The 27948-nt window shown below is 41.1% G+C and overlaps 2 protein-coding genes across 6 annotated transcripts in view; one reads left to right on the forward strand and one right to left on the reverse strand.

Moving 5' to 3' along the window:
* Window positions 1-191: 191 nt before the first annotated feature.
* On the reverse strand, window positions 192-22470 carry nox4 (NADPH oxidase 4). Of its 4 annotated transcripts, none has more exons than XM_031861296.1 (19): window positions 22413-22470; window positions 21364-21451; window positions 19906-20001; window positions 15981-16091; window positions 15606-15690; window positions 13749-13846; window positions 13411-13438; window positions 12947-13019; window positions 11415-11495; window positions 10473-10632; window positions 9075-9239; window positions 8738-8800; window positions 7942-8002; window positions 6873-6954; window positions 5795-5914; window positions 5579-5687; window positions 4653-4721; window positions 2842-2942; window positions 192-2626 (listed from the first exon to the last, which is right to left on the reverse strand). In XM_031861296.1, the coding sequence occupies exons 3-19, from the start codon at window positions 19999-20001 to the stop codon at window positions 2506-2508; spliced, it is 1623 nt and encodes a 540-aa protein (XP_031717156.1). In that variant the 5' UTR covers window positions 21364-21451; window positions 22413-22470; the 3' UTR covers window positions 192-2505. The 4 variants fall into 4 exon arrangements, with proteins under 4 accessions (XP_031717156.1, XP_031717155.1, XP_031717154.1 ...); XM_031861295.1 differs by having other exon boundaries at window positions 21364-21505; window positions 22413-22447; XM_031861294.1 differs by having other exon boundaries at window positions 21364-22416.
* A 1086-nt stretch (window positions 22471-23556) lies between these two features.
* The window catches only part of naalad2 (N-acetylated alpha-linked acidic dipeptidase 2), an 11943-nt gene continuing 7551 nt past the window's right edge, over window positions 23557-27948 (forward strand). For both annotated transcript variants that reach the window (XM_031860486.1, XM_031860487.1), the window contains exons 1-6: window positions 23557-23730; window positions 24150-24261; window positions 25015-25201; window positions 26575-26676; window positions 26831-26956; window positions 27247-27327. In XM_031860486.1, coding sequence (XP_031716346.1) covers window positions 23649-23730; window positions 24150-24261; window positions 25015-25201; window positions 26575-26676; window positions 26831-26956; window positions 27247-27327 — 690 coding nt within the window. In that variant the 5' untranslated portion in view covers window positions 23557-23648. The remainder of the gene's footprint in view (window positions 23731-24149; window positions 24262-25014; window positions 25202-26574; window positions 26677-26830; window positions 26957-27246; window positions 27328-27948) is intronic.

Raw genomic sequence — 27948 nt, forward strand, 5'->3', positions numbered from 1 at the left:
AATGAAAATGTGAAGATGTATACACTGCAGTACAGTATTGTCTTGTGATTATTTGTACTGTGACTTTGAGTACATTTACTGTCTATTTACACAAACTACTCGGCAGTCAATGACAGCAGCAGTGGTGTGGATATTCTTCCCTTTTTCTTGACTTTCCTCACTGACACGAAACACAGAACATCCTGATACATAATTAAAATAAATTCATAGTGTAACTGTTATTCTGTGCACAAGCCACACACTGTAGGCAAATACTATACGTCTACTATAGGTAGAGTCAAATAAACTGCATTGACGTTAGCTCAAGGAAAAGTTAGTAGGAAATTAATAATTTTAGATAATCTCAGGTCTGCAGTACTGTAGCTGTAGTGACTGCTCGGGTTGTAAAAGTCCCATTATTTGCCCCCTAATACTCTTCATCAGTAAAAATGCCTTGTCGTAACTGAGAGCCAAACTGCCTTTCAAGATGTATTATAAACATTAAGATTGCTCAGAAAAAGAGAATGAACAAGTATAACCATCCACAGATTTACCTCATTTTATACAGTTCATCATATACAGTGTAAGTGTCTTTGAGTGCAAAACGGTTTTACAGAAGTGAAATCACCGACCAAATTTCCAACACACTCTCTTGTGTGTTAGCGATGGTGCTAAAGGACCACAGTGTGCCAAGAGGACTGTGATCTTCCACAAGCAAAGACAATGTAGGTGGCATCATGCAAAGAAAGATGAATCATGAGTTTGTACATGCTGCATTCAAATCAGACAAATAAGATCCAGTTTTTCTCTGTGATTTTTTTGTCATCTCTTGGTTATGCGCCTGTTTGTTAGCAATTTGTATATTGAGTACCAATGTTTAATTCATGGCTACTTCACATTCTCACTGATGTAGTTGCTTTTGGTTGTCGTGTCAACTTCATATCTTATTGCTAATTTGAACAAAAACCGACTCAGTTTCACAATAGTAGAGGTAGCTCAGTAAGCAGATTACAGAACTAAACTAGGTGTAGTTCATGCCACTAAACAGTCAAAGTTGTTTGACAAAATGACATTGTTTCTTGAGTATATGCTTGTGAATATGAATTATATATTTGTGATAATAACGTACATTTTTCCAGGATTGGAAAAAAAATAATATTTCCCACTTACATCAATATATAATGATTAGAAAATCTCCTGTATGTCAGGCTTTGGGTTGCTCTTAAAAAAGAGGACAATTCTGAAAAGAGACGTACTGTGCAACATGTAAATATATTCAAATTTCAAATGCTAAATAAATGGTTATTAAGCACAATTTAGGAGAATACCGTTGTTTCAGTCACAACAACAGAAATATCAAGATGTTGATTGTTTGCAAACATCTGCTGTTTCCAGTTTTGGCACATTTCCTTTTAAATAATAGTTGACTCTGAAACATAAACTACTACAAATGTGCTGTTAAACTTACAAATAGATTGTTATCAACTCACCAGTATCCTCCTCTTTCCTGATTACAGTAACTGCTTGCCTTTCTGGAGATATGTATAAAATAAGGACAAGACACTTACTTTGTTGAGAAATTGCCAAAGCCCCGCAGAAGTTTTTTTTCACATAACATAAAATAACTTTAAAAAATATAAATAAATTGTAAAAACAACTAACTAAGAATACTGGCTTGAGGTGTAGTGTAGGTTTGCTTTGTATGAAGACAGGTCTTTGATGCACATACATGAACAGCGAACAGATGAACAACAACATTTAAAAAAAGACCAAATCAAGTGTGCGTTTTGGTTCCACCCCTTTCCTCTAATAGGAGCCAATCACCGCATGATCCAATGAGTGACGGTCTCACACACCAATCAAATACTTCAGACACAGGAAGTGTTCTCAGCGGGGGGAGTCTAAAGATGCTGCAAAGCCTGATTCCATGAGTGGGACATACAGATGCTTTTTGGTCGGTAGAGCTCGTTTGGTGTCAAGTAAAGATGAAATGATGTTTGGCTGACACGAAAATAGTGCGTGATGTTTCAGCCCTGGTGCACTTTAAGATGAATACCCTCTTGTTTGTATCGTTATCTTGTTGTGTTTGTGGTCGGCGAATTGCAGGTTATGTCAGATGTTTTTCTTTCTCACAGTACACGCCAGCATGAGAAAACAAATTTACTACACAGAGGGGTGTGTCGGGGAAAAGATGAAATCCAACAGCAACTTCAGCAACACAGAGCATCCTGAGTGGAGAATCCACAGTGGGCTGGTCTCTTCAGTTTTTCTCAGAGGTTGATTGGATCAGATGCTGAAGCTGAAGGTTTTAGAGCCGTCAGTTGGGGGTCGGTCTGGTTTGTAGAGAGGAACAGGCCTAAAGCTGCATGTTAAGGTCTTGTCCTGCTGGGCCTTTTTGTGACCATGGGCGGAGATGCATATGAGATAATAATACAGTCCATGAATATTCAAGTTCTTGTGGCCAGTTTCATATTATGTCAGTGTTTTTCAGTGAGGTTGAAGTGTAGGACCAGCTCTGATGTTCGATTAGCTGAAGGACTCCTTGTTGAATTCAAAGGTTGTTCCAGAGGATCGGGCTGAGTTACACAGTTTGTGGAGAGTCCTGGAGATTCCCTTTGGTCCACAACAGAAAACCCCGACTCGCTTACTGAAACCACAGAGAGATAGAGAGAGCGAGAGAGAGACAGAGAGAGAGAGAGAGAGAGAGAGAGAGAGAGAGAGATACAGATGATTCATCCAATCACCTGCCACATATTCTTTTTGAAAGTGCCTTTTCTTACAGTTTTCAATGACGGCTTTACAAATGTGTCTGTGTAACAAACTATCTGGCGGGTCAGGTTAGGACGTTCACACTCTACTCACTGCTTATTGGTCTTCCCAATCTCATCAAACAGTAACTTCCACCTGGGTCGACCAACCAGAAGCCTCGAGGTGAGTGGACGGTACTTCTCCTCAGACATGCTCTGGAGAATACGGTAGATAACAAAAACATCCCAGTGTTACCTGATTGGTTTGGTCATTTTAAGGCAACAGAAAACAAGCTGCCAACACAACACTGACATATTATCTCTTTTTCAGTTGATTATGTTTTTAAGCAAATGTAAATCCAGCAGTAACTCAGGAACATTGTCCTTCATGATACATTTAAAATCTTCCTAACTAGGGACATCTAAACAATGCAGCAGCAGATTGATGACACATAAAATCTTATTTTATGTGTCAAAAGCACTGTTGACATCTATAGCTTTAAAGATCCCACACTGTCATGATAAGTCAAAATAATGAGCTGCATGGGTTGCTTGTGTATCAGCCAAGTACGCTACTGATAGAAGATCAAAATCGTTTCAATCTCCCTTATAGATCCATCAGACACCAGGTCCATTACATGTATCTGAGCTCCTGTATGTTGCAAAGTATTATTTTTATTATATTATTACTTCATGTATTGTGTAGATGGCAGAAGACGGTGTTGACAATGTTGTTTTACTTTCCATTAATAGGTAACTATGTTTACATTTAAAGCACAATATACATCTACAATATAAAGAGGAGACAGAAGCAAAAGCCTGCTGGTTGAGCCCAGTAAACTGTATCTCAAGACATTTCTATAGGACATGGGTGTGAGAAAAAAGGTCAGGCAAAGTATTATCATCTTTTTTGTGGTCAGCCAGTTAATCCCCTTGGTCAATCCTTTTTCACAGAGCAGCTCTGATGCGGGTCAGGATCTTTCTGTGCAGGTGTAAGGCAACACACAATAGTGTTATATGATTTCCTGCCTTTACTGCGGCCTATCTTACACACTAAGCAGACTAAGAGCAGGAACCCTCCTGAATCAGGAGCACGAAACATAAACATGGATGAAAGCACTACATGGGTCGTTGCGCCTAATTCACAAGCCTCAGATTGAGGACGGACTGGTTCTGTGGCTCCTCGTACACTTGTTCAGGGGGCAGCGTGCTGTGGAAAAGGGTGTTCTACCCGTCGAGGAATTGAACCCCGGTCTCCCGCATATGACAGGTGGGGATATTCACTACTATACTAACAAAGAGAAAATAATACTTGGTCACATGACCAAACAAAACTAGCAAGTGGAGCTTGTGAGTCAAACAAACCTGAATTAGGGTTCTACATAATCCACGTGCATGTCTGACATTTTGAATAGATCCTGAAGAGTTTGGCTTGAGCTCAATGACGTATCATTTAATAAACACTCGGTAGCTGCTGATATAAAATATGGCCAAACAATTGACACAATCAATGATGTTCTCATAACAGGTCATGTTTTATTGCTCTGTCTTTATTGAGGCCTCCAATTCATGGTCTCTAATAGCAGTTTGCCACAGCAAGGAAAGGTGGGACGTTTGAAACAAATGGTTTGCAATAGACGTGATTGTGCTAAAACAATCTGAAACAATAAATATTGTGTAGTTCAGAGAGAGCAACAGACAGCAACAGACAGACAGTAAACTGCTGTAGCTTCTCTCTCTGTCTGTCATACACTGCCCTCTAGTGGGTTCAATCATTAAAGACTGACCAGCAATGGATTAATAAAAAGAGATAACGGACAATGAAATGAAAAGATCAACACAAAAACCTGTGTGTGTGTGTGTGTGTGTGTGTGTGTGTGTGTGTGTGTGTGTGTGTGTGTGTGTGTGTGTGTGTGTCACACCTACCTGCAGGTTGTCTGTCTGACTGACGTAAAGTTTCAGATTAAAGTAGTCCGGTTTGTTTTCCTGCCAAAGCTAAAAGACAAACACAGGCACGGAAACTTCAGTGTTTTAGTGGTTCTGTGATGCATTATGTCTCATTCAACACAGTGATATTTGGGATAAAATATATAACACATAACAAACAAATATTCCTTTTGTTTCTGATAGAGGAGAGGTAAAGTCACAACCAGCCACAAGATGGCGTGAAATACAACAAACAACAGTCTGTTACTCAATATCACTATAAAAACCTGAAGTTGTTCATTTATATTGTTTATAAAATATATTATCTGTTCTGCTGACTGTTTCAGTAGAAGTAAAGAAGTTATTTGCCACAAACAAATAATTGACAGTAAACTCTGAGTTGGAGTTATGCAGAGATCGATACTTTAGGAGTGTTTAGTATTTGATCAATCCATATTTCTATATAAACTTTTACTGTTATGAGTCAAAGTAACGACTCCCCTGCTAATCTGCAGCCTTTTACGCTTTTTAACCTCTGACCTTTCCCTTCACCTTAAAACCCGGAAAACTTTCTTTGACCTGAGGAAGACCAAGCATAGGAGCAAACACACACACACACACACACAGGAATGGAACGTTGCTAGTCCCGGATGTCTGTATCAAATAGATTATCTTTGCAGGTAAACTGGCTTAATTCACAGTAAAAGCAGAGCATGTGCAGACATTTTGAGGAGCAGTGATTTAGTTGTTTTTTTAAAAGCCAAATAACTACAAAAGTCCTTTGTGAAAGTGAATCTTTTGACACAATGTTGACATTTAAGCACACAAAATTACCAAACTTGATCGTGAACCACAGTTTAGCTCCCGCACGTTTTAATCATTATATTTTGGAGGCTACAGTATAGCTTGTTAGACTTTGTCCTGACCTTGTGATGAAGAGCACACAGGAGTTCAGCAAACCAGTAGAAGGACTGGAGCTCCCTGCAGACCCACACAAAGTACAACCTCTGCAACCTGAAACCCGTCCAGCCGTCACTGAGGGGTAGAGCAGGGAGGAGGGAAGAGAGAGAAAGAAACAAATTAACGCTTGCTCCAATTCTTCATTTATCAGTTTGTCTGTTTGTTTGTTTTCAATAACTCACAGTAGAGCGTGCAGCACGCAGGCGAACGGCGTGACTCCTATTCCACCCGCAACACAAACACTGACGTCGTAGTTGAACACTTCCTCTGATGGACTTCCAAAGGGACCATCAATGTAAAGCCTGAACGCACAGTGGGGACAAAAACACAAACACACATTAGCAGATAAACATCCTGCATTTGAAATCAGACAGTCTGGGTGCAGCTTGTCTGACCCCACAAACACACACACACACACACACACACACACTCTAAATGGACAGATATAAAAATACCAAGCATGGTCAAACACAAAAAAAAAATATACCCAAAATCTGCTCAGATAACACGAGACATGAAACTCAAAACTGAGCCCAGGAAATGGCTGGTATTGCTGCAGCAGCCGTTACACACCCAGACACCCACCACAGGGCTAAGTGAAGCTTGGCTCAACGTTACTGTCACATAATCACAAGCGCTGTGCTCAGTAACACTAAGAACTTTCTATTCACTTTCTATTCAAAAATACACAAATACCGGTTTGACAACTTTGATGAACAGAAACTAACATTAACGTTAACATTAAACTGGTTTCAATATTGCAGATATTGCACATTTTCCCAAATGTCTACCTGTTGTTTTTGCTTGGAAACAAAATAAAAGCATATTGGAGAAGTTCAGTGTTAAGTAATATCACTTGTACAAATTTGACTCAATTCATTGAAATGAATTTAGGGTTAGTGGCACTTTATTAGAATTAAATAAGCACAATATGCATTCTACACTAGTTGAACTACACCAGTTAAATGGAAATCAACCCTAACCCTTCTTCTGACCATAAGTGGGTAACGTCACACACCTCTGCCCAGTTTACAGAGGGGGGGTTTACTGTCACAAACTCATCTCTCTCGCTCTCTCTATCTCTCTCTCTCTCTCTCTCTCTCTAACACAGACCAGGAAGAGCACAGGGTCAGAGGTCTGGAGGTCAAAACCTCTGACCCCTCTGTGATTCTGAGCCTTCATGAGAAATCATGTCAGCCACATCACACACACACACACACACACACACACACACACACACACACACACACACAAACGTACTTTGGGTATCTCCTTTGTTGCACCATGGGAAGGATCTCCAGGTCCATCCTTGGTTCAGGAAGTAACAGCTGTGTGAACCGCTCTGAGGAGAGGAGAGGTGTTGTATTTCTCATTACTTCACCCACTGATCTAACTCTCTAAGAATGGACATGGTCATAAAGAGTATCATGCAAACATGATAGGTGTCTCTACATTCCAACTCAATGCTTTCCAGTGTTTCCTTACAACTTGTGTTCATGGAAGATTAAGGGGCCAACACAAACAGACCCACTTCCTTTCCTGTGTTCTGAAAACGTGTGTGTGTGTGTATGTGTACAGTAGCAAGTAGAGACGTGCATATGTCGTAAAGGCCACGGTTTCCTCCAGAAGTGATCACCTCTGAGTCCTCTGCATACCAATGCAGCTGATGCAGTCAAATAAAAAAGTGCAAGATATAGGTTAGTGTTTTTTTTTTATTGACTTTTCCTTTTCTCTGACATGCTGCATGTGTGTGTAAAGTCCTTGAACACAGCAAAAAGGTTTTAAAGTCAAAAACATCCCAAATTTTTCCAGCTCTTTAGCTGAAATTTTACAAGCTCTCTAAATGTTAATTAACTGAGTAATGTGAGTGTGTGTGTGTGTGTGTGTGTGTGTGTAGGTGTGTGTGTGTGTGTGTGAGCACACGCATGGCGAATACAGTTTTCCAACCAATAAAACTGGGTGAAACATACATAAATAGTAAGACAGAGACAAAGAGAAATAGAAATATGTTTCTATGTGTGTGATAGTTTTTCAGAAATGCTTCCTCCCCAGAGAGAAGGGACAAAAGGACTTACATCCTGTCAACTCTGATAGGGAACAGAAAATGTGTGTGTGCCTATTTTTCTGTGTGTTACTACACATATTGTCCTATGTAAGCATCCCAATGTGTCCTTGTGTGTGTGTGTGTTTTTATTTTTTTTATTTTATTATACTATATTCATCCAGACTACCCTCTTTACCCAGTGAGCCACGGTCGCCCCAAATTAATGTGTGTGTGTGTGTGTGTGTGTGTGTGTGTGTGTTTGTGTGTGTGCGTGTGTGTAACCACCAGTCCAGTCTCCCACGACTCGAAGATGGATGCCAAAAGTTTCCTTGTTCTCTGTGGGACACTGCGAGGAGTTAGCAAGCAGACAGTTAGTCACAACAACAAAAAACTACACACGTATACAAGTACACACACTCTCAGTTGTTGGAGAGTACAAGGAAACACTAACATACATGAGCAAATAACACAAAGACACGGGCATCCACACACACAACCCAGTGGACATCCACAGTACACAGCTAAAACTCTTTTCAATAAATGTAACAATGCATACACACACACACACACACACACATGGACACACACACAGACACACTAAGCCTTCCTGTTGGCAGACTAGCCTCAGGGGTCTGTCTGCTCTCTGTCAGTGTGATTCCCTGCCTTCCTCCTCAAAGCTCCATAACACATCAGGCATAGGCATGCACACGCTGATGTGTGTGTGTGTGTGTGTGTGTGTGTGTATGCGTGTGTGTGTCCATTCCTGAATGCTGAGTTGCTGACTAAACAGAAAGTTGTTTGTTTGTCTTCTGCTTTTGTCTCATACAATCTGGACTAAATGTGAAAACACTAACAAATAACGTGGAGCAGAATATTACTGGGCGACCCAGCTGTCATTCAAGTGCCAGCCAGCAGCAGAGGAGGGCGGGACGTTGGGAGAGACAAAGAACTGGATGTTCTTTGCCGGGGGGAAGAAAGTTTAAGAAACTGTAGAAACATATGTGTGTGTGAGTATATAGACGTGTGTGTGTGTGTGTTTGCATTGTGTCATGAGTGAGGAATGTGCTACATAAAGTCTTACCGTTGTGAGCGTGAAGGGATGGTTCTCGAATGAAGAGACACCTGGACAGTTAAGAACAACATACTGAGAATGAGAGGGGAGGGATGGAGAGACAGCAGGACGACACAGAGAGAGAAAGGGGGAGAGGATTAGAAAGGGAGCACATGGAGAGAAACAAAGGTGGAGTCACATCAGAAAGAATAAGATGAACCTCTTTACTTAAAATAACCTCACTTAGTTACAGCGGAGGAATTTATATTCACCTCAAAAACATCCTACGATTAAATAAATAGTAAAGTGATGAATACAACTGAGATGTACCAAAAACAAAATGTTTGGACATGTCATGTCCTCTCACCTGTCCGGGACGAGCTTTGAAGTTCTTCTTAAGCATGCGCAACTCGATGACGTCACAAGGGTGCCGGATGACTGTCACGATGGTAACAGGGTCGCTGCTGCGGATGTAGCGGTAGAAACGCTCGGCACAGTAAAGACAGAGAGGACCGGACACCCAAAGCCATGTCTACAAACAGACAGAGAGACACGCAGACAAGTTGAAAAGCACAGTTCAGATATCGTTACTTTAGGGAGTCATAGTTACAGTCACATGACCAATAAACCTGACGGTCATAGCTACTAAAGTAAACAAGTAGTTTTCTCTGTCAGCATTTTTCTTAAATACTTCTATGTAATGGGTTACAAATTAAGGTTCAGCTGGTCCAAACTTTTATCAGCGCTCTAATGACACAGTAAAGTTTCAACCAATCATATATTGTTGTTTAACCCTGTTCCGTTCCATCTAAAATATGCTATTAGCCAGATCCCAGTGCTATTTAACGACATAACTTAATCAACTACGCTTGACCAACACTTCAACGGCGGCTCGCTGGGCTGTTTTGTTGCTTTTGACGCTTGTAGTTTGAACATAGCATGAGTTTTAAATTCGGATTTCAACTAGATGTATAGCCAGAGCTATCTCCACATGGCTGTGACAGTGTTGGTTCAGTGTTGGTTCAGTGAACCAATCACAAACGCTGTGGGTGCCGCTAAGCACAGGATGCAGTGACTGATCCCTAGCCGATTGCAGCCATTTTGCCACCGATTTATGCCCACTTAAGTAGTTCTCTTTGCCAAATGAACGCATCGTAAATGTAAAAAAATGTGACAAAAGGAGGCTGACTAAAACAGTTTTCTCACTAGGCTGGTCGATCATTACGATCTGTGACATCAAAAGAGTGCAACATTAGACCTGGAAGCTTTGGGAATCTTATGTTGTATCTATGTGTTGTATTCTCCCGACTTGTTTCACGAAGAACACAAGCGGGCTCTGAATCCAAAAGAAAGTATATTCATGAGAACACGTGCAAAATTATTTGGACCCTTCTATCACCGTGTGCAGTGTTTCTGTTTCTTTTTCTTGGCAGTTCCCTGTCGCAGACTAATTGCTCACAACTCCAGTAAACCCTGCAGAGCACAATCGGGTTTAAGGGGGATTTTATGGAACCAGCTTGTTGCTTAACGACCGTGTGCAAACACATAATCACACACTCAGGAAGAAACACACACAAAGACAGGCCTTGATGTAGAAAGAGGATGCCTGCCCCTCCCTTACAGCACTGCACCTCTAATAAACAGGACCAACTCCCTCCAACACCTCCCAAATACTCAACACAACACGTACACACCCTCTACAAAACAGAAACATACTTAAGAGGTACGAACACGTGCGCAACCACACACACACACACACACAGACCTGGGGGTAGTGTGGCTGGAAGTGAGCCTCCTCTCCGCATCTCCTCTCTTCATCCTCACCCTGCTCCAGCTCCTCGCCCTGCTGCTCTGCGCTGCTCTGATTGGCTCTGAGGCAGCCTGGAGGGTGGGCCTCGACGTTGGTCTGATACTTCAGAGCTCCTCTGACACAAAAGAAAATTCACATAGTTTGGTTATTTTAGAGTAACATTTAGGATTTCTGAGGTGTGGTTATAGAAAAAGAACATTAAGTAAATATGACTGTTCACATTATCCAAAAGGAGCATTTTGATCTCCTTTTAAATGCCACATTTAGACCTCCTGATATAATGAAATACAGACTAACTCGTGCAGTTGGCAATAATATGTTGGAATGGCAATACCAATCATTCAAAATGTCTAAGGCATGCAGATCATGTGTAGTAGAAACTCTCCTGTAAAGTAAGTGTGATTGTGTTTGTATGTTTTTGTGTGTTCAGCCTGAAACAAGAAATTGCCAGCAAGGAAATATCAAAAACAAATACTGCCGTTTCACATAGGCTTCAACGTATAGATACAGGCTGTCATTAAAAAATCAACCACACTAAATACAAGACAACTCAACACACTGCAAAAAGAGAGCAGTCATGTGCAAGCAAACCCTGTTTCTACAGTTGAGGTAAGTAAAGAAATTCCTGCACACTGATTTCCCATGAAAAACTTCGCTTTACTTTTGTCAGAGCAAGAAATGAAATGGCGTTTCAGTCAGAGTCTGAAGTTGCTGATGGAAATGTCTCCAGCTATCTCCAATATTTGCTGACTTTCATATATGAAGATAAGTCTTATCTTTTCCTCTGGAGGAAGTGGTTGAGAGGGAGACAAACTACTAACAGTGCAGAAAAACTCACCGATCATGCAGAGACAAACTCACGGACACACACGTAGATAGCTACGCCTCTAGACCTACCCGACCATGTGCACCATAAGGATAATGTAGAAGACAATGAAGAGGTTGTGTGTGTACCAGAAGATCTCATAGTTGGACAACCTGGGGGAAGAAAAGGCAAAATAGCAAAATGTGTAATTATTTTCAAATTAACTCTTACTTCTATGTCACACCTAGGATGTTTTATAAGAGATTAAATGACTCAAAATCGATGTAAATGAGGAATAATAACATTGTAACATGATATAAGGGAACAACAGAATGAGAGAAACAAAAAGAGCACAGACAACAAAAGAAGAAAGCGAGGTCAGAGTTTGTTCAGGACCAGACTCCCGGCTCAGAGCCTGAGTAAGCAGGACATCAGAGGTCAATATTAAAGGGGTCATTACACACAAAGACCCCCCCCCCTAATAAACACTGCAAATACTGATCATCATCAAACCCTGTATTGATCCTCTTTTACTGCCACTTCTTTCATGTTTGTTTTCTTTGCACACGTTTCAGTACAGAGACACCACGAGGACTGAGCAGCTTGCTTCAATTTAAATCAAAATGTATGTTCAACCCTGTTAGGCGGTCAATGCCTCATCATCCATTGACGTTGATGAGGAGTTGCAAAAATGTATTAAAACTGCCCTTATATTTACTGTGATCTTGGGTTCGAGTCCAATTTTTCATAGATTGGGGCTAAACATAAAACAATAGATTTAAATCATTTTCCACGAACCAAAGTTAAATTAATTAAAAAGGTTAGATAAACGCAGAAAAAAACAACTTTAGGCATTATTGATTTATTCTTTTCTTTTTCTCATTTAAAAAAAAATACATTATGATTGAAGAGATGCATTATAAACTATTAGAGGTTTAAAGGTATTAAACTAAAGTTATTTTATGTCAATTTTCATTTTATGTCACTATATACACACTAATATGTGTTCATATCACTGGATCATTGTGACTCATATTCTTCTGGTGCACGGCGGCCTTCATCCCACCTCTCCAGACAACACTAACCCCAACTCTTATCTAAAGCCTTGAGTGGTCTGGAAAAGCCTCTGTTCAATTACTGAAGGACAACTGCAACAACTGCACACACACACACACACACACACACACACACACACACACACACACACTTCAGGTCTCACAAACCAGCATGGGCTCATGTGTGACCCGCTCTGACCTGAGTAATGACAGAGCTGTGAGTGGAGCACTTAGCTAGGGTTTGCTCTGTAACAGACATCTGTTAGCATGTCTCTTTATGGTTTCCATCCTATATTCATCGCTCTCTCTCACAAGATAAACTCAAACAGAAAGAAAAAGAGAAGAAATGAAAGACCTGACACAAAGACATACACACAGAGGCAGAGACACATTTGCGTAAGCACAGAAACCAAAGGCTCCAATATGGCTCCCATTCATTCCAATGAAAGTTGCTCACGTAGCGAACAAATCCAAAAAAGGTTTTCTCTCACGCATGCATTGAGAAGACAAATAAAACGTGATCTTTAGGCTTAAGGAAGCTTTTACAGATGGTGGTGTGGTTGACCTACCGTACGCAGTAGGAGGAGGATGTGAACATCAGGAAGAGGATGAGAACCAAGAGGACGCCTGTGACTCCTGGGACTAATGAGAATCAGCCAATTAGTGAGCAGAGACAAAGTCAAACTAACATCCCAGGACACATACACATGAGACACATGTAAAGGGAGAAGTCTGCTAACTTAGATATTTCCTCATAATTTAACTTTAATTTAATAGCAAGCAAGCAATTCTGTTTTTTTCTACAATAACTTATTTTACCCACTTAAACAGCAAAGATACAGAGAGGAGAAAGACAGGACTAAACGCAGCAGGACCTCCTCTCCTCTTGGCATAAAGCCACACTAATCTGCAACACATTTACCACCTACCCTGCTTCACCAGAACAAAAAGAAAAAACATACCAGCATGCACATGCAGACACACATCTTTTGTCTTTACGCAACACTGTATAAGAAAGATTAGTTCCTCTTACTTGTGGTCAAAATGATCAGCTTGGGGTCCTGAGAAGGAAACACAAACAATAAAGAATTGCTCACTTTATGTTTGGTCAGTTGTGCAGAGGTGAGGTGCAGGATTGATATTTCCCTCTCAAGTTCCTTATTTTTCATTCTTCAAACAACTACTTTCATCAAATTTCATGTGCACAACTGAGTGAAACACCATGAATGCGTTTGGGCCTGAGGGTCAAGGTAAGATAGGGGGGTTAGACATGTCGTTGTGATGGTTATAGTTAGAGGGCCATGGGATGCATCAACTCAATGAGGGTCCTCACAAGTATAAAGTGCAAATCTGCATGTGTTCGTGTCTCACCTCTCCTTTGTAGCGAGCCAAATTGAGAGCAGGAAAGTCCTCTGAGTAGCTTACACTGAAGTTGACAACATTCACCAGGTGGGCCGACACGTGTACAACTACAGAAGAAGAGAGAAAGGGTTACACACTGCTGATTTAAAACACACATTTTTGTGCACAGACACCAACAGAACAGCTCCTCTGCTTCAAACGCACACACATTTAATTATAAAGGTCAAAATGAACTGCTAGTGGACACTCCTACAAGCATCTCTTTGTCTATTCAGCAGAAAGTCAGCAAAACATTCTTCCTGACTCACTGGCACACTCACACACACACACACACACACAATCCAACACACTCACTCACACAAACACACCTCCCTGACATCATAGGCTAACCATGCAGCCGTTCGACAGCTGATGGAATTAGAGGGCGTAATCATGAGACACAAGGGTCCTTTTTTCTCACTCACATCCTTTCTCACTCCCACTACTCCCCCCCCCCCCCCCCCCCCCCTCTCTTTCCTCTCTCAGTGTCTATGTCTCCCTCCTGCTGTCTCTCCGTCTTCATTGTCATTTGTTGTCTCAGAGCTGTGGAACTCTGATATTAGAACATGAGAGCTTTGTGTGTGTGTGTGTGTGTGTGTGTGTGTGTGAGGTGTTGAAGAGTTGAGGAAGTGAATGGTAATGATGAAATAAGACTTAAGCTAACAGATGATGCAATTGTGAAGAACAGATGCCAGATCGTTCTATTGGCTCTAATGACGGAAATGTTGTTTGGTCGGTCCACCGCTTTGCTCCAGCCTGAAATATCTCAACGTTTGCAATGATGTGTCTGCAACTATTTCATGGTTTGCTATGAAATTTGGCACAGAGGACGAATCCCAATTATTTTGGGTGGATTGGCACAAAGTGTTCCTCATCATCGGGTCACAAGATAAGATAAGATGGTGAACATTGTGAACAGTTAACCTGCTAAACATCAGCATGTTCACATTGTCATTATTAGCATGTTAGCAACAAGACATGCACATTTACCATGCAGACATCATATACTATGATAGCCTAGATTGAGTTGCATCCTGTGTAGGATCTAGTATTACTGGAGTTTGACCCACACTAGAAACTAAAGTCATGCTATCTGCTGCTTTGATTTTGACCATGCATTTTTTATCTGTCTCTTTCGATTCCCCTAAATGTAAATAAACTAAATACTAAATCGCTGAAGAATGCCTTTGAAATCAATTCTGTCTTCCTCTACATGCTGTCTGGTGGAGGAGTTGTTGGACATTGTAATTCAGAGGTCCCTGTTGAAATTTTAGAGGCTTTGAAAATCAGTTTTGTCTCTACAAGCCACATCCCAACACTCATCAGCCACTGTCACGATGTTACTGGTCAATAGATCTTTATAGCAGCAACAGGATCTCTACACAATGACTGGATCACTGTGAGGAAAAGCACACAGCATGGGGTTATATATACTGTATATATATATCGGTGGCTAGTGCTGACTTAGGTCGTCTCTTTCGTGAGAACAAGAGAGTCACGTGTTACTGTACAGATATGAATGAATCAGAGGAGGAAGCCTGTAAAGCAGAGAGCCAGCGGACACACGGCTGCTAGAAGCTCCCATGATGTCACGAGAGGAGACTCACAAGAGAAACAACACAGACACACACACACACACACACACACACATAACTAGACAGCAAAAACACATGATAGCTGAAGGGACATCACAGCTGGTACGCCGGGAATGCTGAGGCAGCCTGGGTCCATTTATCCAGACTTCACACACACACACACACACACACACATACTGACACACACACTGTGATACATGAAGAAATATGTGCTGTGGTGATTAGTTTTTACCGGAGAAGATGCATATGGAAACACCACACGCCACATGAAAGGTCTTGCTCTTGTCCAGCAGTCTGCGAGTCTCTCTGCTCGATACCTACAGGAGCATATGGTGTTATAACACAGACAATAGCATTATCTTCTTGGCTGGGATTCAAGGGAAATACAATGCGCACAACTCAATTTCAACTTATCCTTTTCCCCTTACTACATTTACTTTACAAATAATGCACCAAAAGTATAACCGTTTTCTTGCATTTTTACATACAAATCCTTCAACTTTACGTCTTTCAAAAGATAAACTTGGTGTAGCCGCCCACTTTTCTAACTCAATGAACCCATTCTTCCGATCCCTCTTTCCTCACTCCATCCCCACCTCTTTCTTACCGTGTGTGTTCCTCGGACAAAGGTGAGCAGGGAGCGACACATGGGCAACAGCACCAAGCTGCAGTTCAGGTTCAGCAGGGACGCAGACGCCCTGCTGATGCACAGCCCTAGCTGGGAAAGACAGAAAGAGACACACACACACACACACTGTTAGTCAGGTTGTTGAAATGGGGCCTGATGCAGCCTGATAAGGCTTTGGCGGATTAAGATACACACTTTTGAGCTGTTCCTATTCAGATTTGGACTATTCAAAGTGCACACTGAGGGTTTGAGGCATGACTTCCACGCCACACAGGGCTATTGAAAACCGTCTTTGTCCTTCTCAGTGTGAAGGCTAATAATCGTTTTCCTTTATCCGTCTCTCTTCTGAGGCTTTGCCTTTAAACAGAACACTGATTTAGTTTTTGATTGGGATTATGACACACAAAGACTAACTGTTTAAAAGAGAACTCAAGATATCCTTATAAAAATCGATATCGACAGAGGTTAATCAATTTTAAATGATAATCAATCAGAAATAAAACAACATTTTATATGTCAAAAGTAAGTTTTATATAAAAAGATTAGTTCATTATTGTTTCTGCATCCAACACAAGCAACTCTGCGCAAAGACAGATGCATGAAAGTTTGCGTAATTCCTTGTTTTCCTGCTCCAATAAACCAGGGATTTTAAAGTCGGACACTGTGCGCCTGTTGTTTGATTTTGTTCCCAGAGCAAATAAAAGGCACAATTAACCGTTCCTTAATGCAATGTACTGATGGATGTACAGACAACTGTCAGTGAAGAAAACCTAGTTGTAGGGATCTTTTTTTCTATGCCGATTCATGAACATTTATTTGATACTATAATGGCAATCCATGGAAGTTTTTAAGTCACACTGAATCCAAAAATATGTGTGTCAGAATTGACTTGAGTTGTGACTCCGAGAAGAAATAGCTAAAGTACTTTAATTGCCTCCATGAGCTGTGTGTCACAGCCACTGCTGCTGCAGCAACTGCCAAATCAGTGGGCCGCACTGCAGTAACTCACCTCCGGTTGTAATTAAAACACCAGCATTCCTGTGCCTTTCACCGCCCAGAGTATCTTTTTTATTTTGTCACTCTTTCTTGTAGTTTCTCTACTTCATGTACCTGCAAGCCTCGTGGCCACTTGTGTCAGGTGTGTGTCGGAAGGCACTTGTTCTCAAAGGCTTCTCCTTGATCTAATGTGGCGTAAACTGCACCTCATTTGTAGGTCCCTCTGTGCGAAAGCATCTGCCAAATGAATAACTGTTAATTATGCATTTCTACTACATCTCAGAACATCTGAGCGGACACGGCACCTGACCAGTTTACCTGAAGTGACATGGGAGCGATGTCCGCCATCTGTCTTTACAAATCTCAAGCTTACAGCTCAATAATCACAGATGTTTTCACGCGGAAACACTGGATGTGCTTTGGCGTCGACTAAACTCAGCACATTTGAACCCTGTTCTTGGCAGCCTCTTTTGTGCACCGCTGGTGCCGTCTCTTCCGATTACCCCGAAGAAACTAGTGTGAGAGATGAAGGTGAGTGAGTGAGTTGATCAGAGATAGAGAGACAGGTCATGTGTGAAACTGCAGTCCAACATTTTAAGAAGTACTCCATCCCCGAATCTTGTGAGTATTTAACTCTAACCCTTTGTAGACTGAAAAGGTGGCTGGTAAAAAAAAGAGTTTGTTACTTCACTAAGAACAGTGGATGTGGGCTGTTTGAGTTCATGTTGATTCAATAGTGTTGAATTTCATGGCCGTTAACCAAGATGCTTGACATATCAGCATCTTTTAAGTTGCTTATGACTATTTACTATTTACTTTCGGGAGTTACAGCTACGAGCAGTGTATGAGAACAACCTGGACTGAAACAGATAGAGGTGCAAGGCATACTTTAAGGTATCTGAAATATAAGAATGGAGCACACAAACACGTCAGAGTGAGAATCTACATATAGCGAGTCGAGGTCGACACTTAAAAGTCTGATACCTTTACCCTTTAAAAACCTCCCAAGCACATTCACTCAACACAGCTTTCCATACAAAAGTAGCTGACGGCAAAACCACAAGCAGGATATCTGATATCCTGCTGTCTGTAGATTCCAAACTACCAAAATACACACACACACACACACACACACACACACACACACACACGAACACTAAACCATACAGGTGAATGTGAGAAGATGCTTTTTGAAGATAAATCTAAATTCCTTTCAGCTGCATTAAAGCTTCAAAATACATCTCAATCTTGCATGTGCACACATAGACACACACGCGCGCACACGCACACACACGCACGCACACGCATACACACGTAAACTTAAGCCCTCCGGCAAGGCATTCAGTCAAAGCCTAGCGGCGTGCCCATACTTGCCCCTTTCTCCCTGGTGCCTCCCACTGTACAGGCAGAGCATGAATAGCTCACACATGCTGTTTCTTTTATTCCATACTACACACAACTCTCTTGCAATCAATTTTTATATCGCACTTTCTTCACTGACTGAATACGAACACATGTCTTGAAAATTAGGGAGCAAATAGCTGGTGGACAGCAACAGGCAGCGTCTGAGCTTAGAAAGTCTCAGGTGATTGGACAGTCAGTGGCATTTGTGTGATTTTCTCAGGAGGTGAGGAACATTTTCTCTGGCACAAAAACACACGCACACACACACACACACACACTAACATGAACTTGTGACAACAATTACACCAACGCTCACATGAGTCAGTGCGCATCAAAATTGAATTTCTGATTCTGTGTGAGCTTGTGTGAGTGTGTGCCCAAACTCGCGTCACTATTGGACCGGCACAGACTGGCCGACCTCTAAACACACACAAACACACAGAGTTGTGGCTAATTGCATGTGACAGTCGACCATCCATCACAAAACTTGCTCCTGTGATATAAATAGAAATCTCTGAAGCCAGGAGCAGCATGTTTCTTCAAAAACAAAGATTTAGTCCCTTTACTTACGAAAAACTGTCTAGGAAGTCACAGGAAGTGTCACATGACCAATTTGGGGTCCAATTTAGTTTATATTTAATATTTATTCTCCTTGAGTGTCACTGTTGAGGCTGCAATTATTAAGACTTTTGTTTTGCCTTCATTTGACAGTTCGAAGGCTGGAATCGAACTGTCGGTAATGTAGCATGCGCTGCATTCACACGGCTACGAAGGCGCTCCACTGAAATATAGCTTTTAAAGAAGCTCGATGTTGATTTTCCTCCATGATTTTCCTCCATCTGAACTAATAAAACATAGTAACTACATAGGAAAAGGGGGGGGGGTGATTTCAGACCCAGCGTTGGTCTTTTTCACAGCAAACATTTTGACTCATCATGAGTGAGAAAAGCTCAAGTGTTACTAATAACATTAACGATGTCAGTGTGATGTTCAGCCAGCACGCACACAACCGGGACCCTGAATTCAGCCATCCTTTATTTTATTGTTTACACCTGTGCTTCTCCGACTGTGACGAGTCAAATGTCTGTATTGGGGGAATAAGTAAACAACATGAACTTAATATTTCATACCTCAAACCAAATCCTTTGTTCTGTACATATTAGTTATTTAACGGTCCACGTAGTATTGTTTGAACCTTTTCACAAATATACAGTAAAGGAAGAGTTTAACTTGCAGGTAAAGACAGCATTTCTTGTCTATCTCCAAAGATTGTCAGTTTACTGATCCAAAAAACTTTGACAGAATCTGAAAAACTTTAATAACTTTGATATCTAAAACATTTAGCTCCTCAACACCTCTGACAGCACAGGTTACAAACCCGTAGTTTGGTGGTAGGGCAGACTTTTTGTTTAAATTAGGATTAAAGATAATCATTTTAAAAGTATTGGGTATTGAGCATTGATAATAAATGCAGTGTGCAGTATGTAAATTTGTCGAGTCTCACCCCGAGCATCTTGTAGAGGTAGTGATACTGCTGTCCAGTGTAGTACAGCAGGAAGGTCTTCAGGAAGAGCCAGGTGTTCGCCCCTAGCCACAGCATCTACACACACACACACACACACACACACACAGCACAGAATGGACAGTATAGTCTAAGATACATCCTTGTTTTCATCACCAAGACATAGAAACACACATTTACATGTACATTTTATGTTTCAAGATTTACATTTGATCTTTAACAAAAAAAGAAAACCATGGCATATAATGGTTGTAGTAGGGTGTATGGATACAGCACATAAGATACAATAAACTCACTTAAGAGCATTGGCAAACTGACTGAGAGTCCATTCATTAAGTGCCTCCTCAGGATGGAAGTTGGTAGAAGTTTTAGTTGCGGGCAAAACAAACAGTCTCCTCTAATGAGTGGAGCACGAACAGATGTAAAACACAACAGACAAAAGTTTCCCCACCAGGACAAAGTGCTTTCCTCCCTCGTTGGCGACCCAGCTCCGCAACGACACAGTCATGATGCCTTCACTGGCTCAGCAGCTGCCGCGAACTTTTCCACCAACACCTCGGTGTGTGTGTGTGTGTGTGTGTGTGTGTGTGGCTGAGAAGGTAAAGGCTCGTCCTCCCTTGCAGCTCAGCGTCCGTCTGACTGCCTGTTTGCAGCGTCCACAGACCGGCCGGCGTGCGCTCTGTCCCCCCCCCCCTGCCTCCCCTCCCGCCCCCGCGGTCGGCCGCCCCGGGCCCCCCCCCCACAAGTCTCAGCGGTGAGGAGGACATATCTTACCCCTCATCTCGTTTCAGTGCGCAGGCCTGCACGCTAGGCGAGCTGCGTCGTTAAAACATCTTGAATAGAAGTGACTTTGTTGGTTCACTTTATTCGTCCGGAACAATAAACATCACGCCACACTGCTCCTGTCTGTCACTAGAGGGCGCCATAGTCTTAATTAAGAACAAATTTGGGGTAATGAGGTTGTGAACAATCCCATTGACAGGTAAGACCAATGATTACTTATTGCAGGTGTTATTAACATCTAATTAATTAACACTTGGAATAGACAGGATGATTTATAAATGACTTATTCACTTATAGGGAGAGCAGATTTCCAATATTTGTTTCAACAAACTGAAAAGGAATATATCTGCCAAAGGGATTTTCACAATCTGCTGATCACAAATGTGTTCTTATTAATGTCTTATAATTGATCTATAGAGCATCCCTGAATGATTTATGAATCATAATAAACGCATTCATTACACCGTATTAACCCTTTATTGATTGCCTCATTGTGACCTCAATGTGGCAAAAGCAATATAATCAATGCTTCAGAGGTGATAATGCTTATTTCTGACCAATGTGTTAATCTCTGATATCGCTATATAGTTTATAGATTTGTAGATTAATTGTCAGATTTTTGGGAGAAATTAGCAACATGACTGCAAGTGTAAGTACCTTGCAAGTGCACCAAGAAGCCTACATCGAGCCATCTCTGTGGGCTGTCGGCGCCATCCTGTGTCTTAAGAAAGAAATGCAGCTGAAGCTGTAAGGAGAGGAGATTTGTATGGGACCAGAGATTTACAAACTGATGGACACGCTGGAGGGAAAAAAAACATGAAAATATAATAAGTATGTGGACACCTGCACCCACAACGGGCAACATTAAGGGAAACCTCAAAGCTACAGCATTCAACTATATTTTACACAAGTATATAGCAAATATCAAAGTTTATCCTTGTCTTTAGTAATTGACAAGACAATCTCACTTTAGTCTGTTCAGCAGCTGTTTTTGATCACGCTTTTGTCATTTAGTGTACAAAGATAACAACCCAAACATAACAAACTGGGTTTCTTCCTGCTGACACGTGTTGTGATAGCTCCATCCACCACATATTTTCTGATAGCTCCATCCACCACATATTTTCTGATAGCTCCATCCACCACATATTTTCTGATAGCTCCATCCACCACATATTTTCTGATAGCTCCATCCATCACATGTTTTTTTTATGTTCCAGAAGTGTGAAGCCCTGAGCATCTGTGTTCAAACCCCACAAAAGACAAAATATCCTCTGAATATCGTCAAATAGTAAAGGTATATGTTGTTGTTGTGGAAATATTTTAAATAAATGTACATGTAACTTTTGTGAACTTACAAAGAAACGTTATCTTTTCACAAAACATTTATCTGACATTTCTAAATTGGTTTATTTCTCAATATAGTAAAACTTTACTTGCCTGAAAAAAATGCTTCCTAAATCAAGCAGAAGAGTCCGTCATACTCTGTTATGCCCAAATACACACATACACTTTCAATCACACAGCTGGCATGAGCCTAAACGCCGCAGAACATTAATCTGCTGTTACATTTTATAATTTAATCATTACCCTACGTCGTGCTCATTTGATCATGTAACTGTAAATAAACTCCGTCGCAGGTTTCAGGAGAACTTAGGTACCCAAACAACACATTTCAAATTAAATCAAAATCCAACTCCCCATACCAGCTCACGGTTGCAGGCTTAATGAAAGTTTTCTCTCCAGAAACACAGCGTGTTGAGGATGAGCGAGAGCGGTGGTCTGTGTCCTCCCCACATTCCTGAGGGCAGAGAGCCCCCCCCCCCCGGCTTCACGCTCCAGCCCACTGCATGAAAGAGCCATCCTCCACCCTACACAGCTGTTCACAGGACCATGAGAGGTCGAGCACAACCACAGCCTCTTTTAGTGTCTTTTAGTGTGGGAAAATATTTCTGATTACACAGCCTCTTTTGTCTTTTAGTGTGGGAAAATATTTCTGATTATCTACAGTAATATATACACCAGTGCTTTAAGTTTGAAGTAAATGAATCAGTCCATTTTGACTAGTCAGAAGGTTGACTTTCTAAGTTTCAACGTGAAATGTTTCACTCAGTATCTCATCATTTTGACTTAGTGAGTCCAAATAGTTAATGTGAGTGTTTCTACTATATTGTGTCTAACTTTGATGCTTGTCTTTTGTTGGTAGAAAAGGGATTCCACGGATGTGCGATGAGTCTAATTTGTTACTTTCGTATATGAATAAAAGCTTCTGCAGCTTGTGTTAATATGCTACGATTTTCTATTTTTCCTCTATGATCTTTTTTCAGCTATATTTTAGTGCCAGTTAAAACATGTCAACTTCCACAGACCTTTGAGGTAATTGCAATATGAGACGGCTCACTTATTAGGAAAAACCAACATAAAGTCTGTTATTAAGATGTTGATCCATCATGAGTCTTCTTTACTGTAAGACGCCTCTTCTATATGAGCTGAGTCTGCAGATTCAGTGTCAGTCTGTAGAAACTCATTCATGACTCCTTTCTGCACTGAATTATGACTTTTACAGCTTATTGTTGGCTGGATTCTCGATTCTTGGCCATCTTGTCTCATGTTGAGTATTACTGAGTCAGCACATAAATGGCCAGGGTGCAAAAGACAGTCATCAGTCGACTGGCCAAACATACCACTAATGACCGGCTCCCTGTTTGTATTCGTCTGCAACTTGTCACTCACTGCCTCTGTCTTTGCCAGACACAGAAAGTCACCTACCCCACTCCCTCCCTCCCTCCCTCCCTCTCTTTGTCTCCCTCTCTCACTCTCCCATGCCTCCACTGTGCACTACTTAACAAATTACTCTCTATCTCTATCACTATCTCTGCGAGCCTACTCTGCAGAGTCAGCCGTGCCGGTGCGTGGAAGCCTCTGGGACGTACAGCTTAACAATGAGGAAGGAGTCCAGGTTAATGTGGTGGATCAAGTGGAGTGTGATTGTGACGGGTTTGTTGTTGCTGGGCTTCATCATAGGTAAGACATGACAACACAACAGAAACTTACACTGGGCAGTAAGTTTCAATCTGCAAGGGATATCTACTGTACTCTGTGTGTTTGCTGATAATGAATGAAAGTCCATTATTTAACAATGAAAAGAACGGGGGAAAGTTGACCATGACAAGTGTATAAATGGAAGTAGAGGCAGTTGCTGATTTTTGTTGAGTCTTGAAGGTATGTTGTTGTGTGTGTGAGCTTTTAGTTTGTCACTACTCTGACACATTTCACGTCTGCCTGCTCACTGCAGACTAACACATGCTGTCCATAACCACAACTCCATTTAACATATCATTTCCAACACAATGCAAAGCAACTGGGCAGCGAGTAACACTTAGAAATCCTGCATGTAACACAGTAACTGTCTGCACTGTGTTTTGTTTGTACGTGTGCTGTAGGCTGGGTTGCAAAGCCAACACAACCAAACACTTCAAACAAAAGTACTTCCAGCAAATATCTGAAGGAGTTACTGGAGGGAATGAAGCCGGACCAGATCAGACAACACCTCAGGTAAACTGCACGACGAACACATTAACCTGTCATGTCCATCAGCACAAGTGAACCAAATGACAAACACAGTAGTCTTCTTTTAAAAGAGATTTTGACAGGAAAGAAAATATACTTTAACTCTCATGGAGGAGTTCCTGTCCACCGACTTTCAGCCATACAGGGATGCATTCTAAAGACTGCAGTGATCCCCTAATGTTTCATGTTACAACTCCACCAAGAGGCCAAACGTTTTACTTGCACACATGGAAGATTTTTTTTGTTGAACAAAAGTACTCAGACTAATAGCCTATAGCTACACATGGTTGTCTGAGGTGGCCAAAAGGCAAATTGAATTTGGGGCTTTCCTGGATAAAATAATTTACACTTCACTGTTACTTAAAATGTTACTTACTGTGACATGTCAATGCAAGAAAAGCACAGGTTTATATCATCAAATGAATGGTGGCTGGATTCCATGTAGCTGCTTCAGCTTCAGGTTCCTGGAATTGTGCATGCTGGCTCACTGTCACACTGTCATGACTTACTGGGACACTTCAATACAAAGGACAGAGCCAGTCAAAGTCAAATTAATCGTTGTTAGAAAGGCTTTTTAGATATATGCATCATGCTGTGTTCAATTGAAGTCAGACAACAAGAACAACAGCTTTGCATGCATTGGAGGCTCTCACTTTCCCCAGCCATTCTAAAGACAACATGTTTCATTCTGTAAGCGACTGCTAGCCCCGCGACTAACTGTTTACATCCTCTCCACAGGAAATTTACACGACTCCCCCACCTGGCTGGTACAGAGCAAAATCTAAGATACGCAGAGCAGATCAGGAAAGAGTGGCTGGAGTTTGGACTGGACACGGTGGAGATGGTGCCCTATGATGTGCTGTTGTCCTATCCCAACAAATCACAGCCGAATTACATCTCGATAGTTGATGAGTTTGGCAGTGAGGTACTGCACAGAACACGGACACATCCAGTCAAATGCACTCAAGCTGAGAAAGATCAATACATTAAAAAAAACAAAGACAAGAAAGCAAAGCATGTTTTGCCCACATGTAATCATTACATCGCACCTCTGTGCTTGTTTCTGGTGTATTATTGTAATCACAGCTACCACTTAAATTATTTAAAAATGACCATTTGCATGCCTTGTGTTCTCAGAGAGAAACTAATTTAAATGAATGCTTTTGTGTAATGATTGCCAAACTTATTGTGATACTATCCCATTTCCCCACTTGAAGCTCTCTGATGAAATACTCCATTCTCCACACTCAACCCCTGCTGATCATAAGTTCAAAGGGATTGTGATTTTTCTCACGCACATGAACAACAACACTAATTCAGTCCAACTACTTCTCAGTCCGTTTGGGGGAGATAACAAAGTTGCAGCGTGCAAGTGGAGCTCATACAGACACACGAGAAATACAGCCACATACTGCTGCATTCTGCTCCTGCTCCACCTCAACACAACACTGCAAGACAGCTCAATCAAGTCCAAGGTCCTTTTATAGCCTTGTGGCGAGATAAATCTCTCTGTATGTGTCTTATGAGTACAGATAATGATACGGCACAGAGGCAAACAGGAGAAAACAGACCAGGGTATACTACACGGCCATACTGCAGCATGCTGCTAAGATCCATTCAGGAAACGCAGTCATGATTAACATTTTAGTTTACGACTGGACCATATATCAATAATATATCAGATCTAAATCGTGATATGAGACGAGATATTGGATGATTTTGGATGATGTTCTATGGCATAAGTGTTTTCCCTGTTTTAAAGGCTGCATTACACTGAAGTGATGTCATTTTCTGAACTTACCAGACTGCTGTATTATTTTATCCACTTAGTCATTATATTCACATTACTGATGATTATTTATGCAAAAGCACCACTGGTCAACCCAACAATATCCTTGCGACATCACGGTATTTGGGAAACAAATTGGTGAAATTTGATTTTCAAATCCTTACATTTGACAAGATGGACACGTGATGTTTTGCATTTTTGCATGAAAATTACTATCATCATTTTTTATAAATTGTATTAAGATATCAATCGGCTAATTAATTGATCATCTAATAGTGAAATAGTAATAGTTGAATCCGGGACAAAAAATCTTGATTTGTAAAGTAGCTAGTACAGCTTTCAGTTGTATTGCAGTAAAATACCTTTACTTTGTGCTCAAGTGCAGTACTTGAGTAAATGTAGATACTTTCCCCCTCTGCCTAATTCCCAGAGAGTTGAGAGTGGATACATTACACATTGTAAAGCATTTACTAAATATAATAAAGGGCCATTTCATCTTTCTTTCACAGGTTTTTAACACTTCCTTGGCTGAGCCAGTTCCAGAGGGTTATGAAGATGTTTCTAACATTGTGCCTCCATACAGTGCCTTCTCTGCCAAAGGACAACCCGAGGTACAACATACATACAAACAACATAATCATACTGACAGGGGTGTTTAAATACATCTTCCCAGCAGTAGTAAAAGTAAAGTTAACGAGGATTTTAGACATTACCTCACCTGATATCTGATAACCTAAGATGTCTCTTCCCTCTGTCTCTCGCCAGGGGGATTTGGTGTATGTGAACTATGGTCGAACAGAAGACTTTTTCCAGTTACAGAAGGAGATGAACATCAGTGTTACTGGGAAGATTGTCATTGTCCGATATGGAAAAATATTCAGAGGCAATAAGGTATGGAAAGTCTTGGTCTTGATTCTACATGAAACTGCCAGTTAAAGGATTTCTGTCATTCACTGAATATTATAATTTAAAGGACTACACCTGTGGTTAAATGTAATGGAAGATATCATTTAAAAAGCTGCTGAATACAGTTAGACATTTCATTCATTTGTGCACATCTTTTAATATTTTAAGCAATTCGTCAATGTCAAACCAATCACCCGTATTTTGTGATCCACACAGACAAAAAAAAGGACGGCAATAAATAACATTTTCCGTCTCTGTCTGTCTTGCTCCACCAGGTGAAAAACGCCATGTTAGCTGGAGCAAAGGGGATCATTATGTTCTCCGACCCAGCAGATTACTGTGCTGCTGGAGTCCAGGTAGAGTATTCTGCACCAGAGCATTTTTCCATTGTGTGGATTATGAAACTGTGTGTGTGTTAACAGCCTTTGTTGATGTAGTAGAGGTTACATGTGTTTTGGACAATATTGACATCATAAACCTTTAAACAAGACTTGATCAGAACACCTGGTGATGGTATCAAACTGGTGCGTAAAGTAGGGGGCCCCTTCCACACTTGCTCTCCCTCCCAGCACCCTCAACCTTGGCCTTCGTATTGATCTCAACACCTGTAAAGTTTTGTGACTGCAACTTGCACGGTTGTGGCGCTATCATGGTGACAAAATAAGTCCAAACCACCTCTGTGGTAGTTCCTGCTACAGGCTCCAGGGCCACATTTAGCTGGAAACACAAAGACTCACAAGATGAAAACAACATCAGATCAATGTTGCGGCTTGTAACAAACAACAACTACAAATTTATGAACCAGATCATGACTGGAAACAGTTGTAGATTCTATTAGATATTATAATCTCTGTACATATTTGAATCCAGGATACAAATGCAATCTGTGGATTCAAATAAAGCTTTTTAATTATTTATGTATGTGTGTGAGTGTGTGTGTGTGTGTGTGTGTGTGTGTGTGTGTGTGTGTGTGTGTG

Source organism: Anarrhichthys ocellatus, unplaced genomic scaffold, assembly GCF_004355925.1.
Source record: "Anarrhichthys ocellatus isolate YVR2014 unplaced genomic scaffold, GSC_Weel_1.0 scaffold24, whole genome shotgun sequence".
NCBI classification, from domain to species: Eukaryota; Metazoa; Chordata; class Actinopteri; order Perciformes; family Anarhichadidae; genus Anarrhichthys; species Anarrhichthys ocellatus.

Excerpts from the sequence above, each read along its gene's own strand:
- nox4 (XM_031861293.1), bottom strand. The coding sequence starts at position 20,431 with ATGACTGTGTCGTTGCGGAGCTGGGTCGCCAACGAGGGAGGAAAGCAC. Across the intron at positions 15,691-15,980 it reads TTGTCCGAGGAACACACACG|GTATCGAGCAGAGAGACTCG; the intron begins GTAAGAAAGAGG and ends ATGCTCCTGTAG. Across the intron at positions 8,003-8,737 it reads ATCCCTTCACGCTCACAACG|TGTCCCACAGAGAACAAGGA; the intron begins GTAAGACTTTAT and ends AACTCCTCGCAG.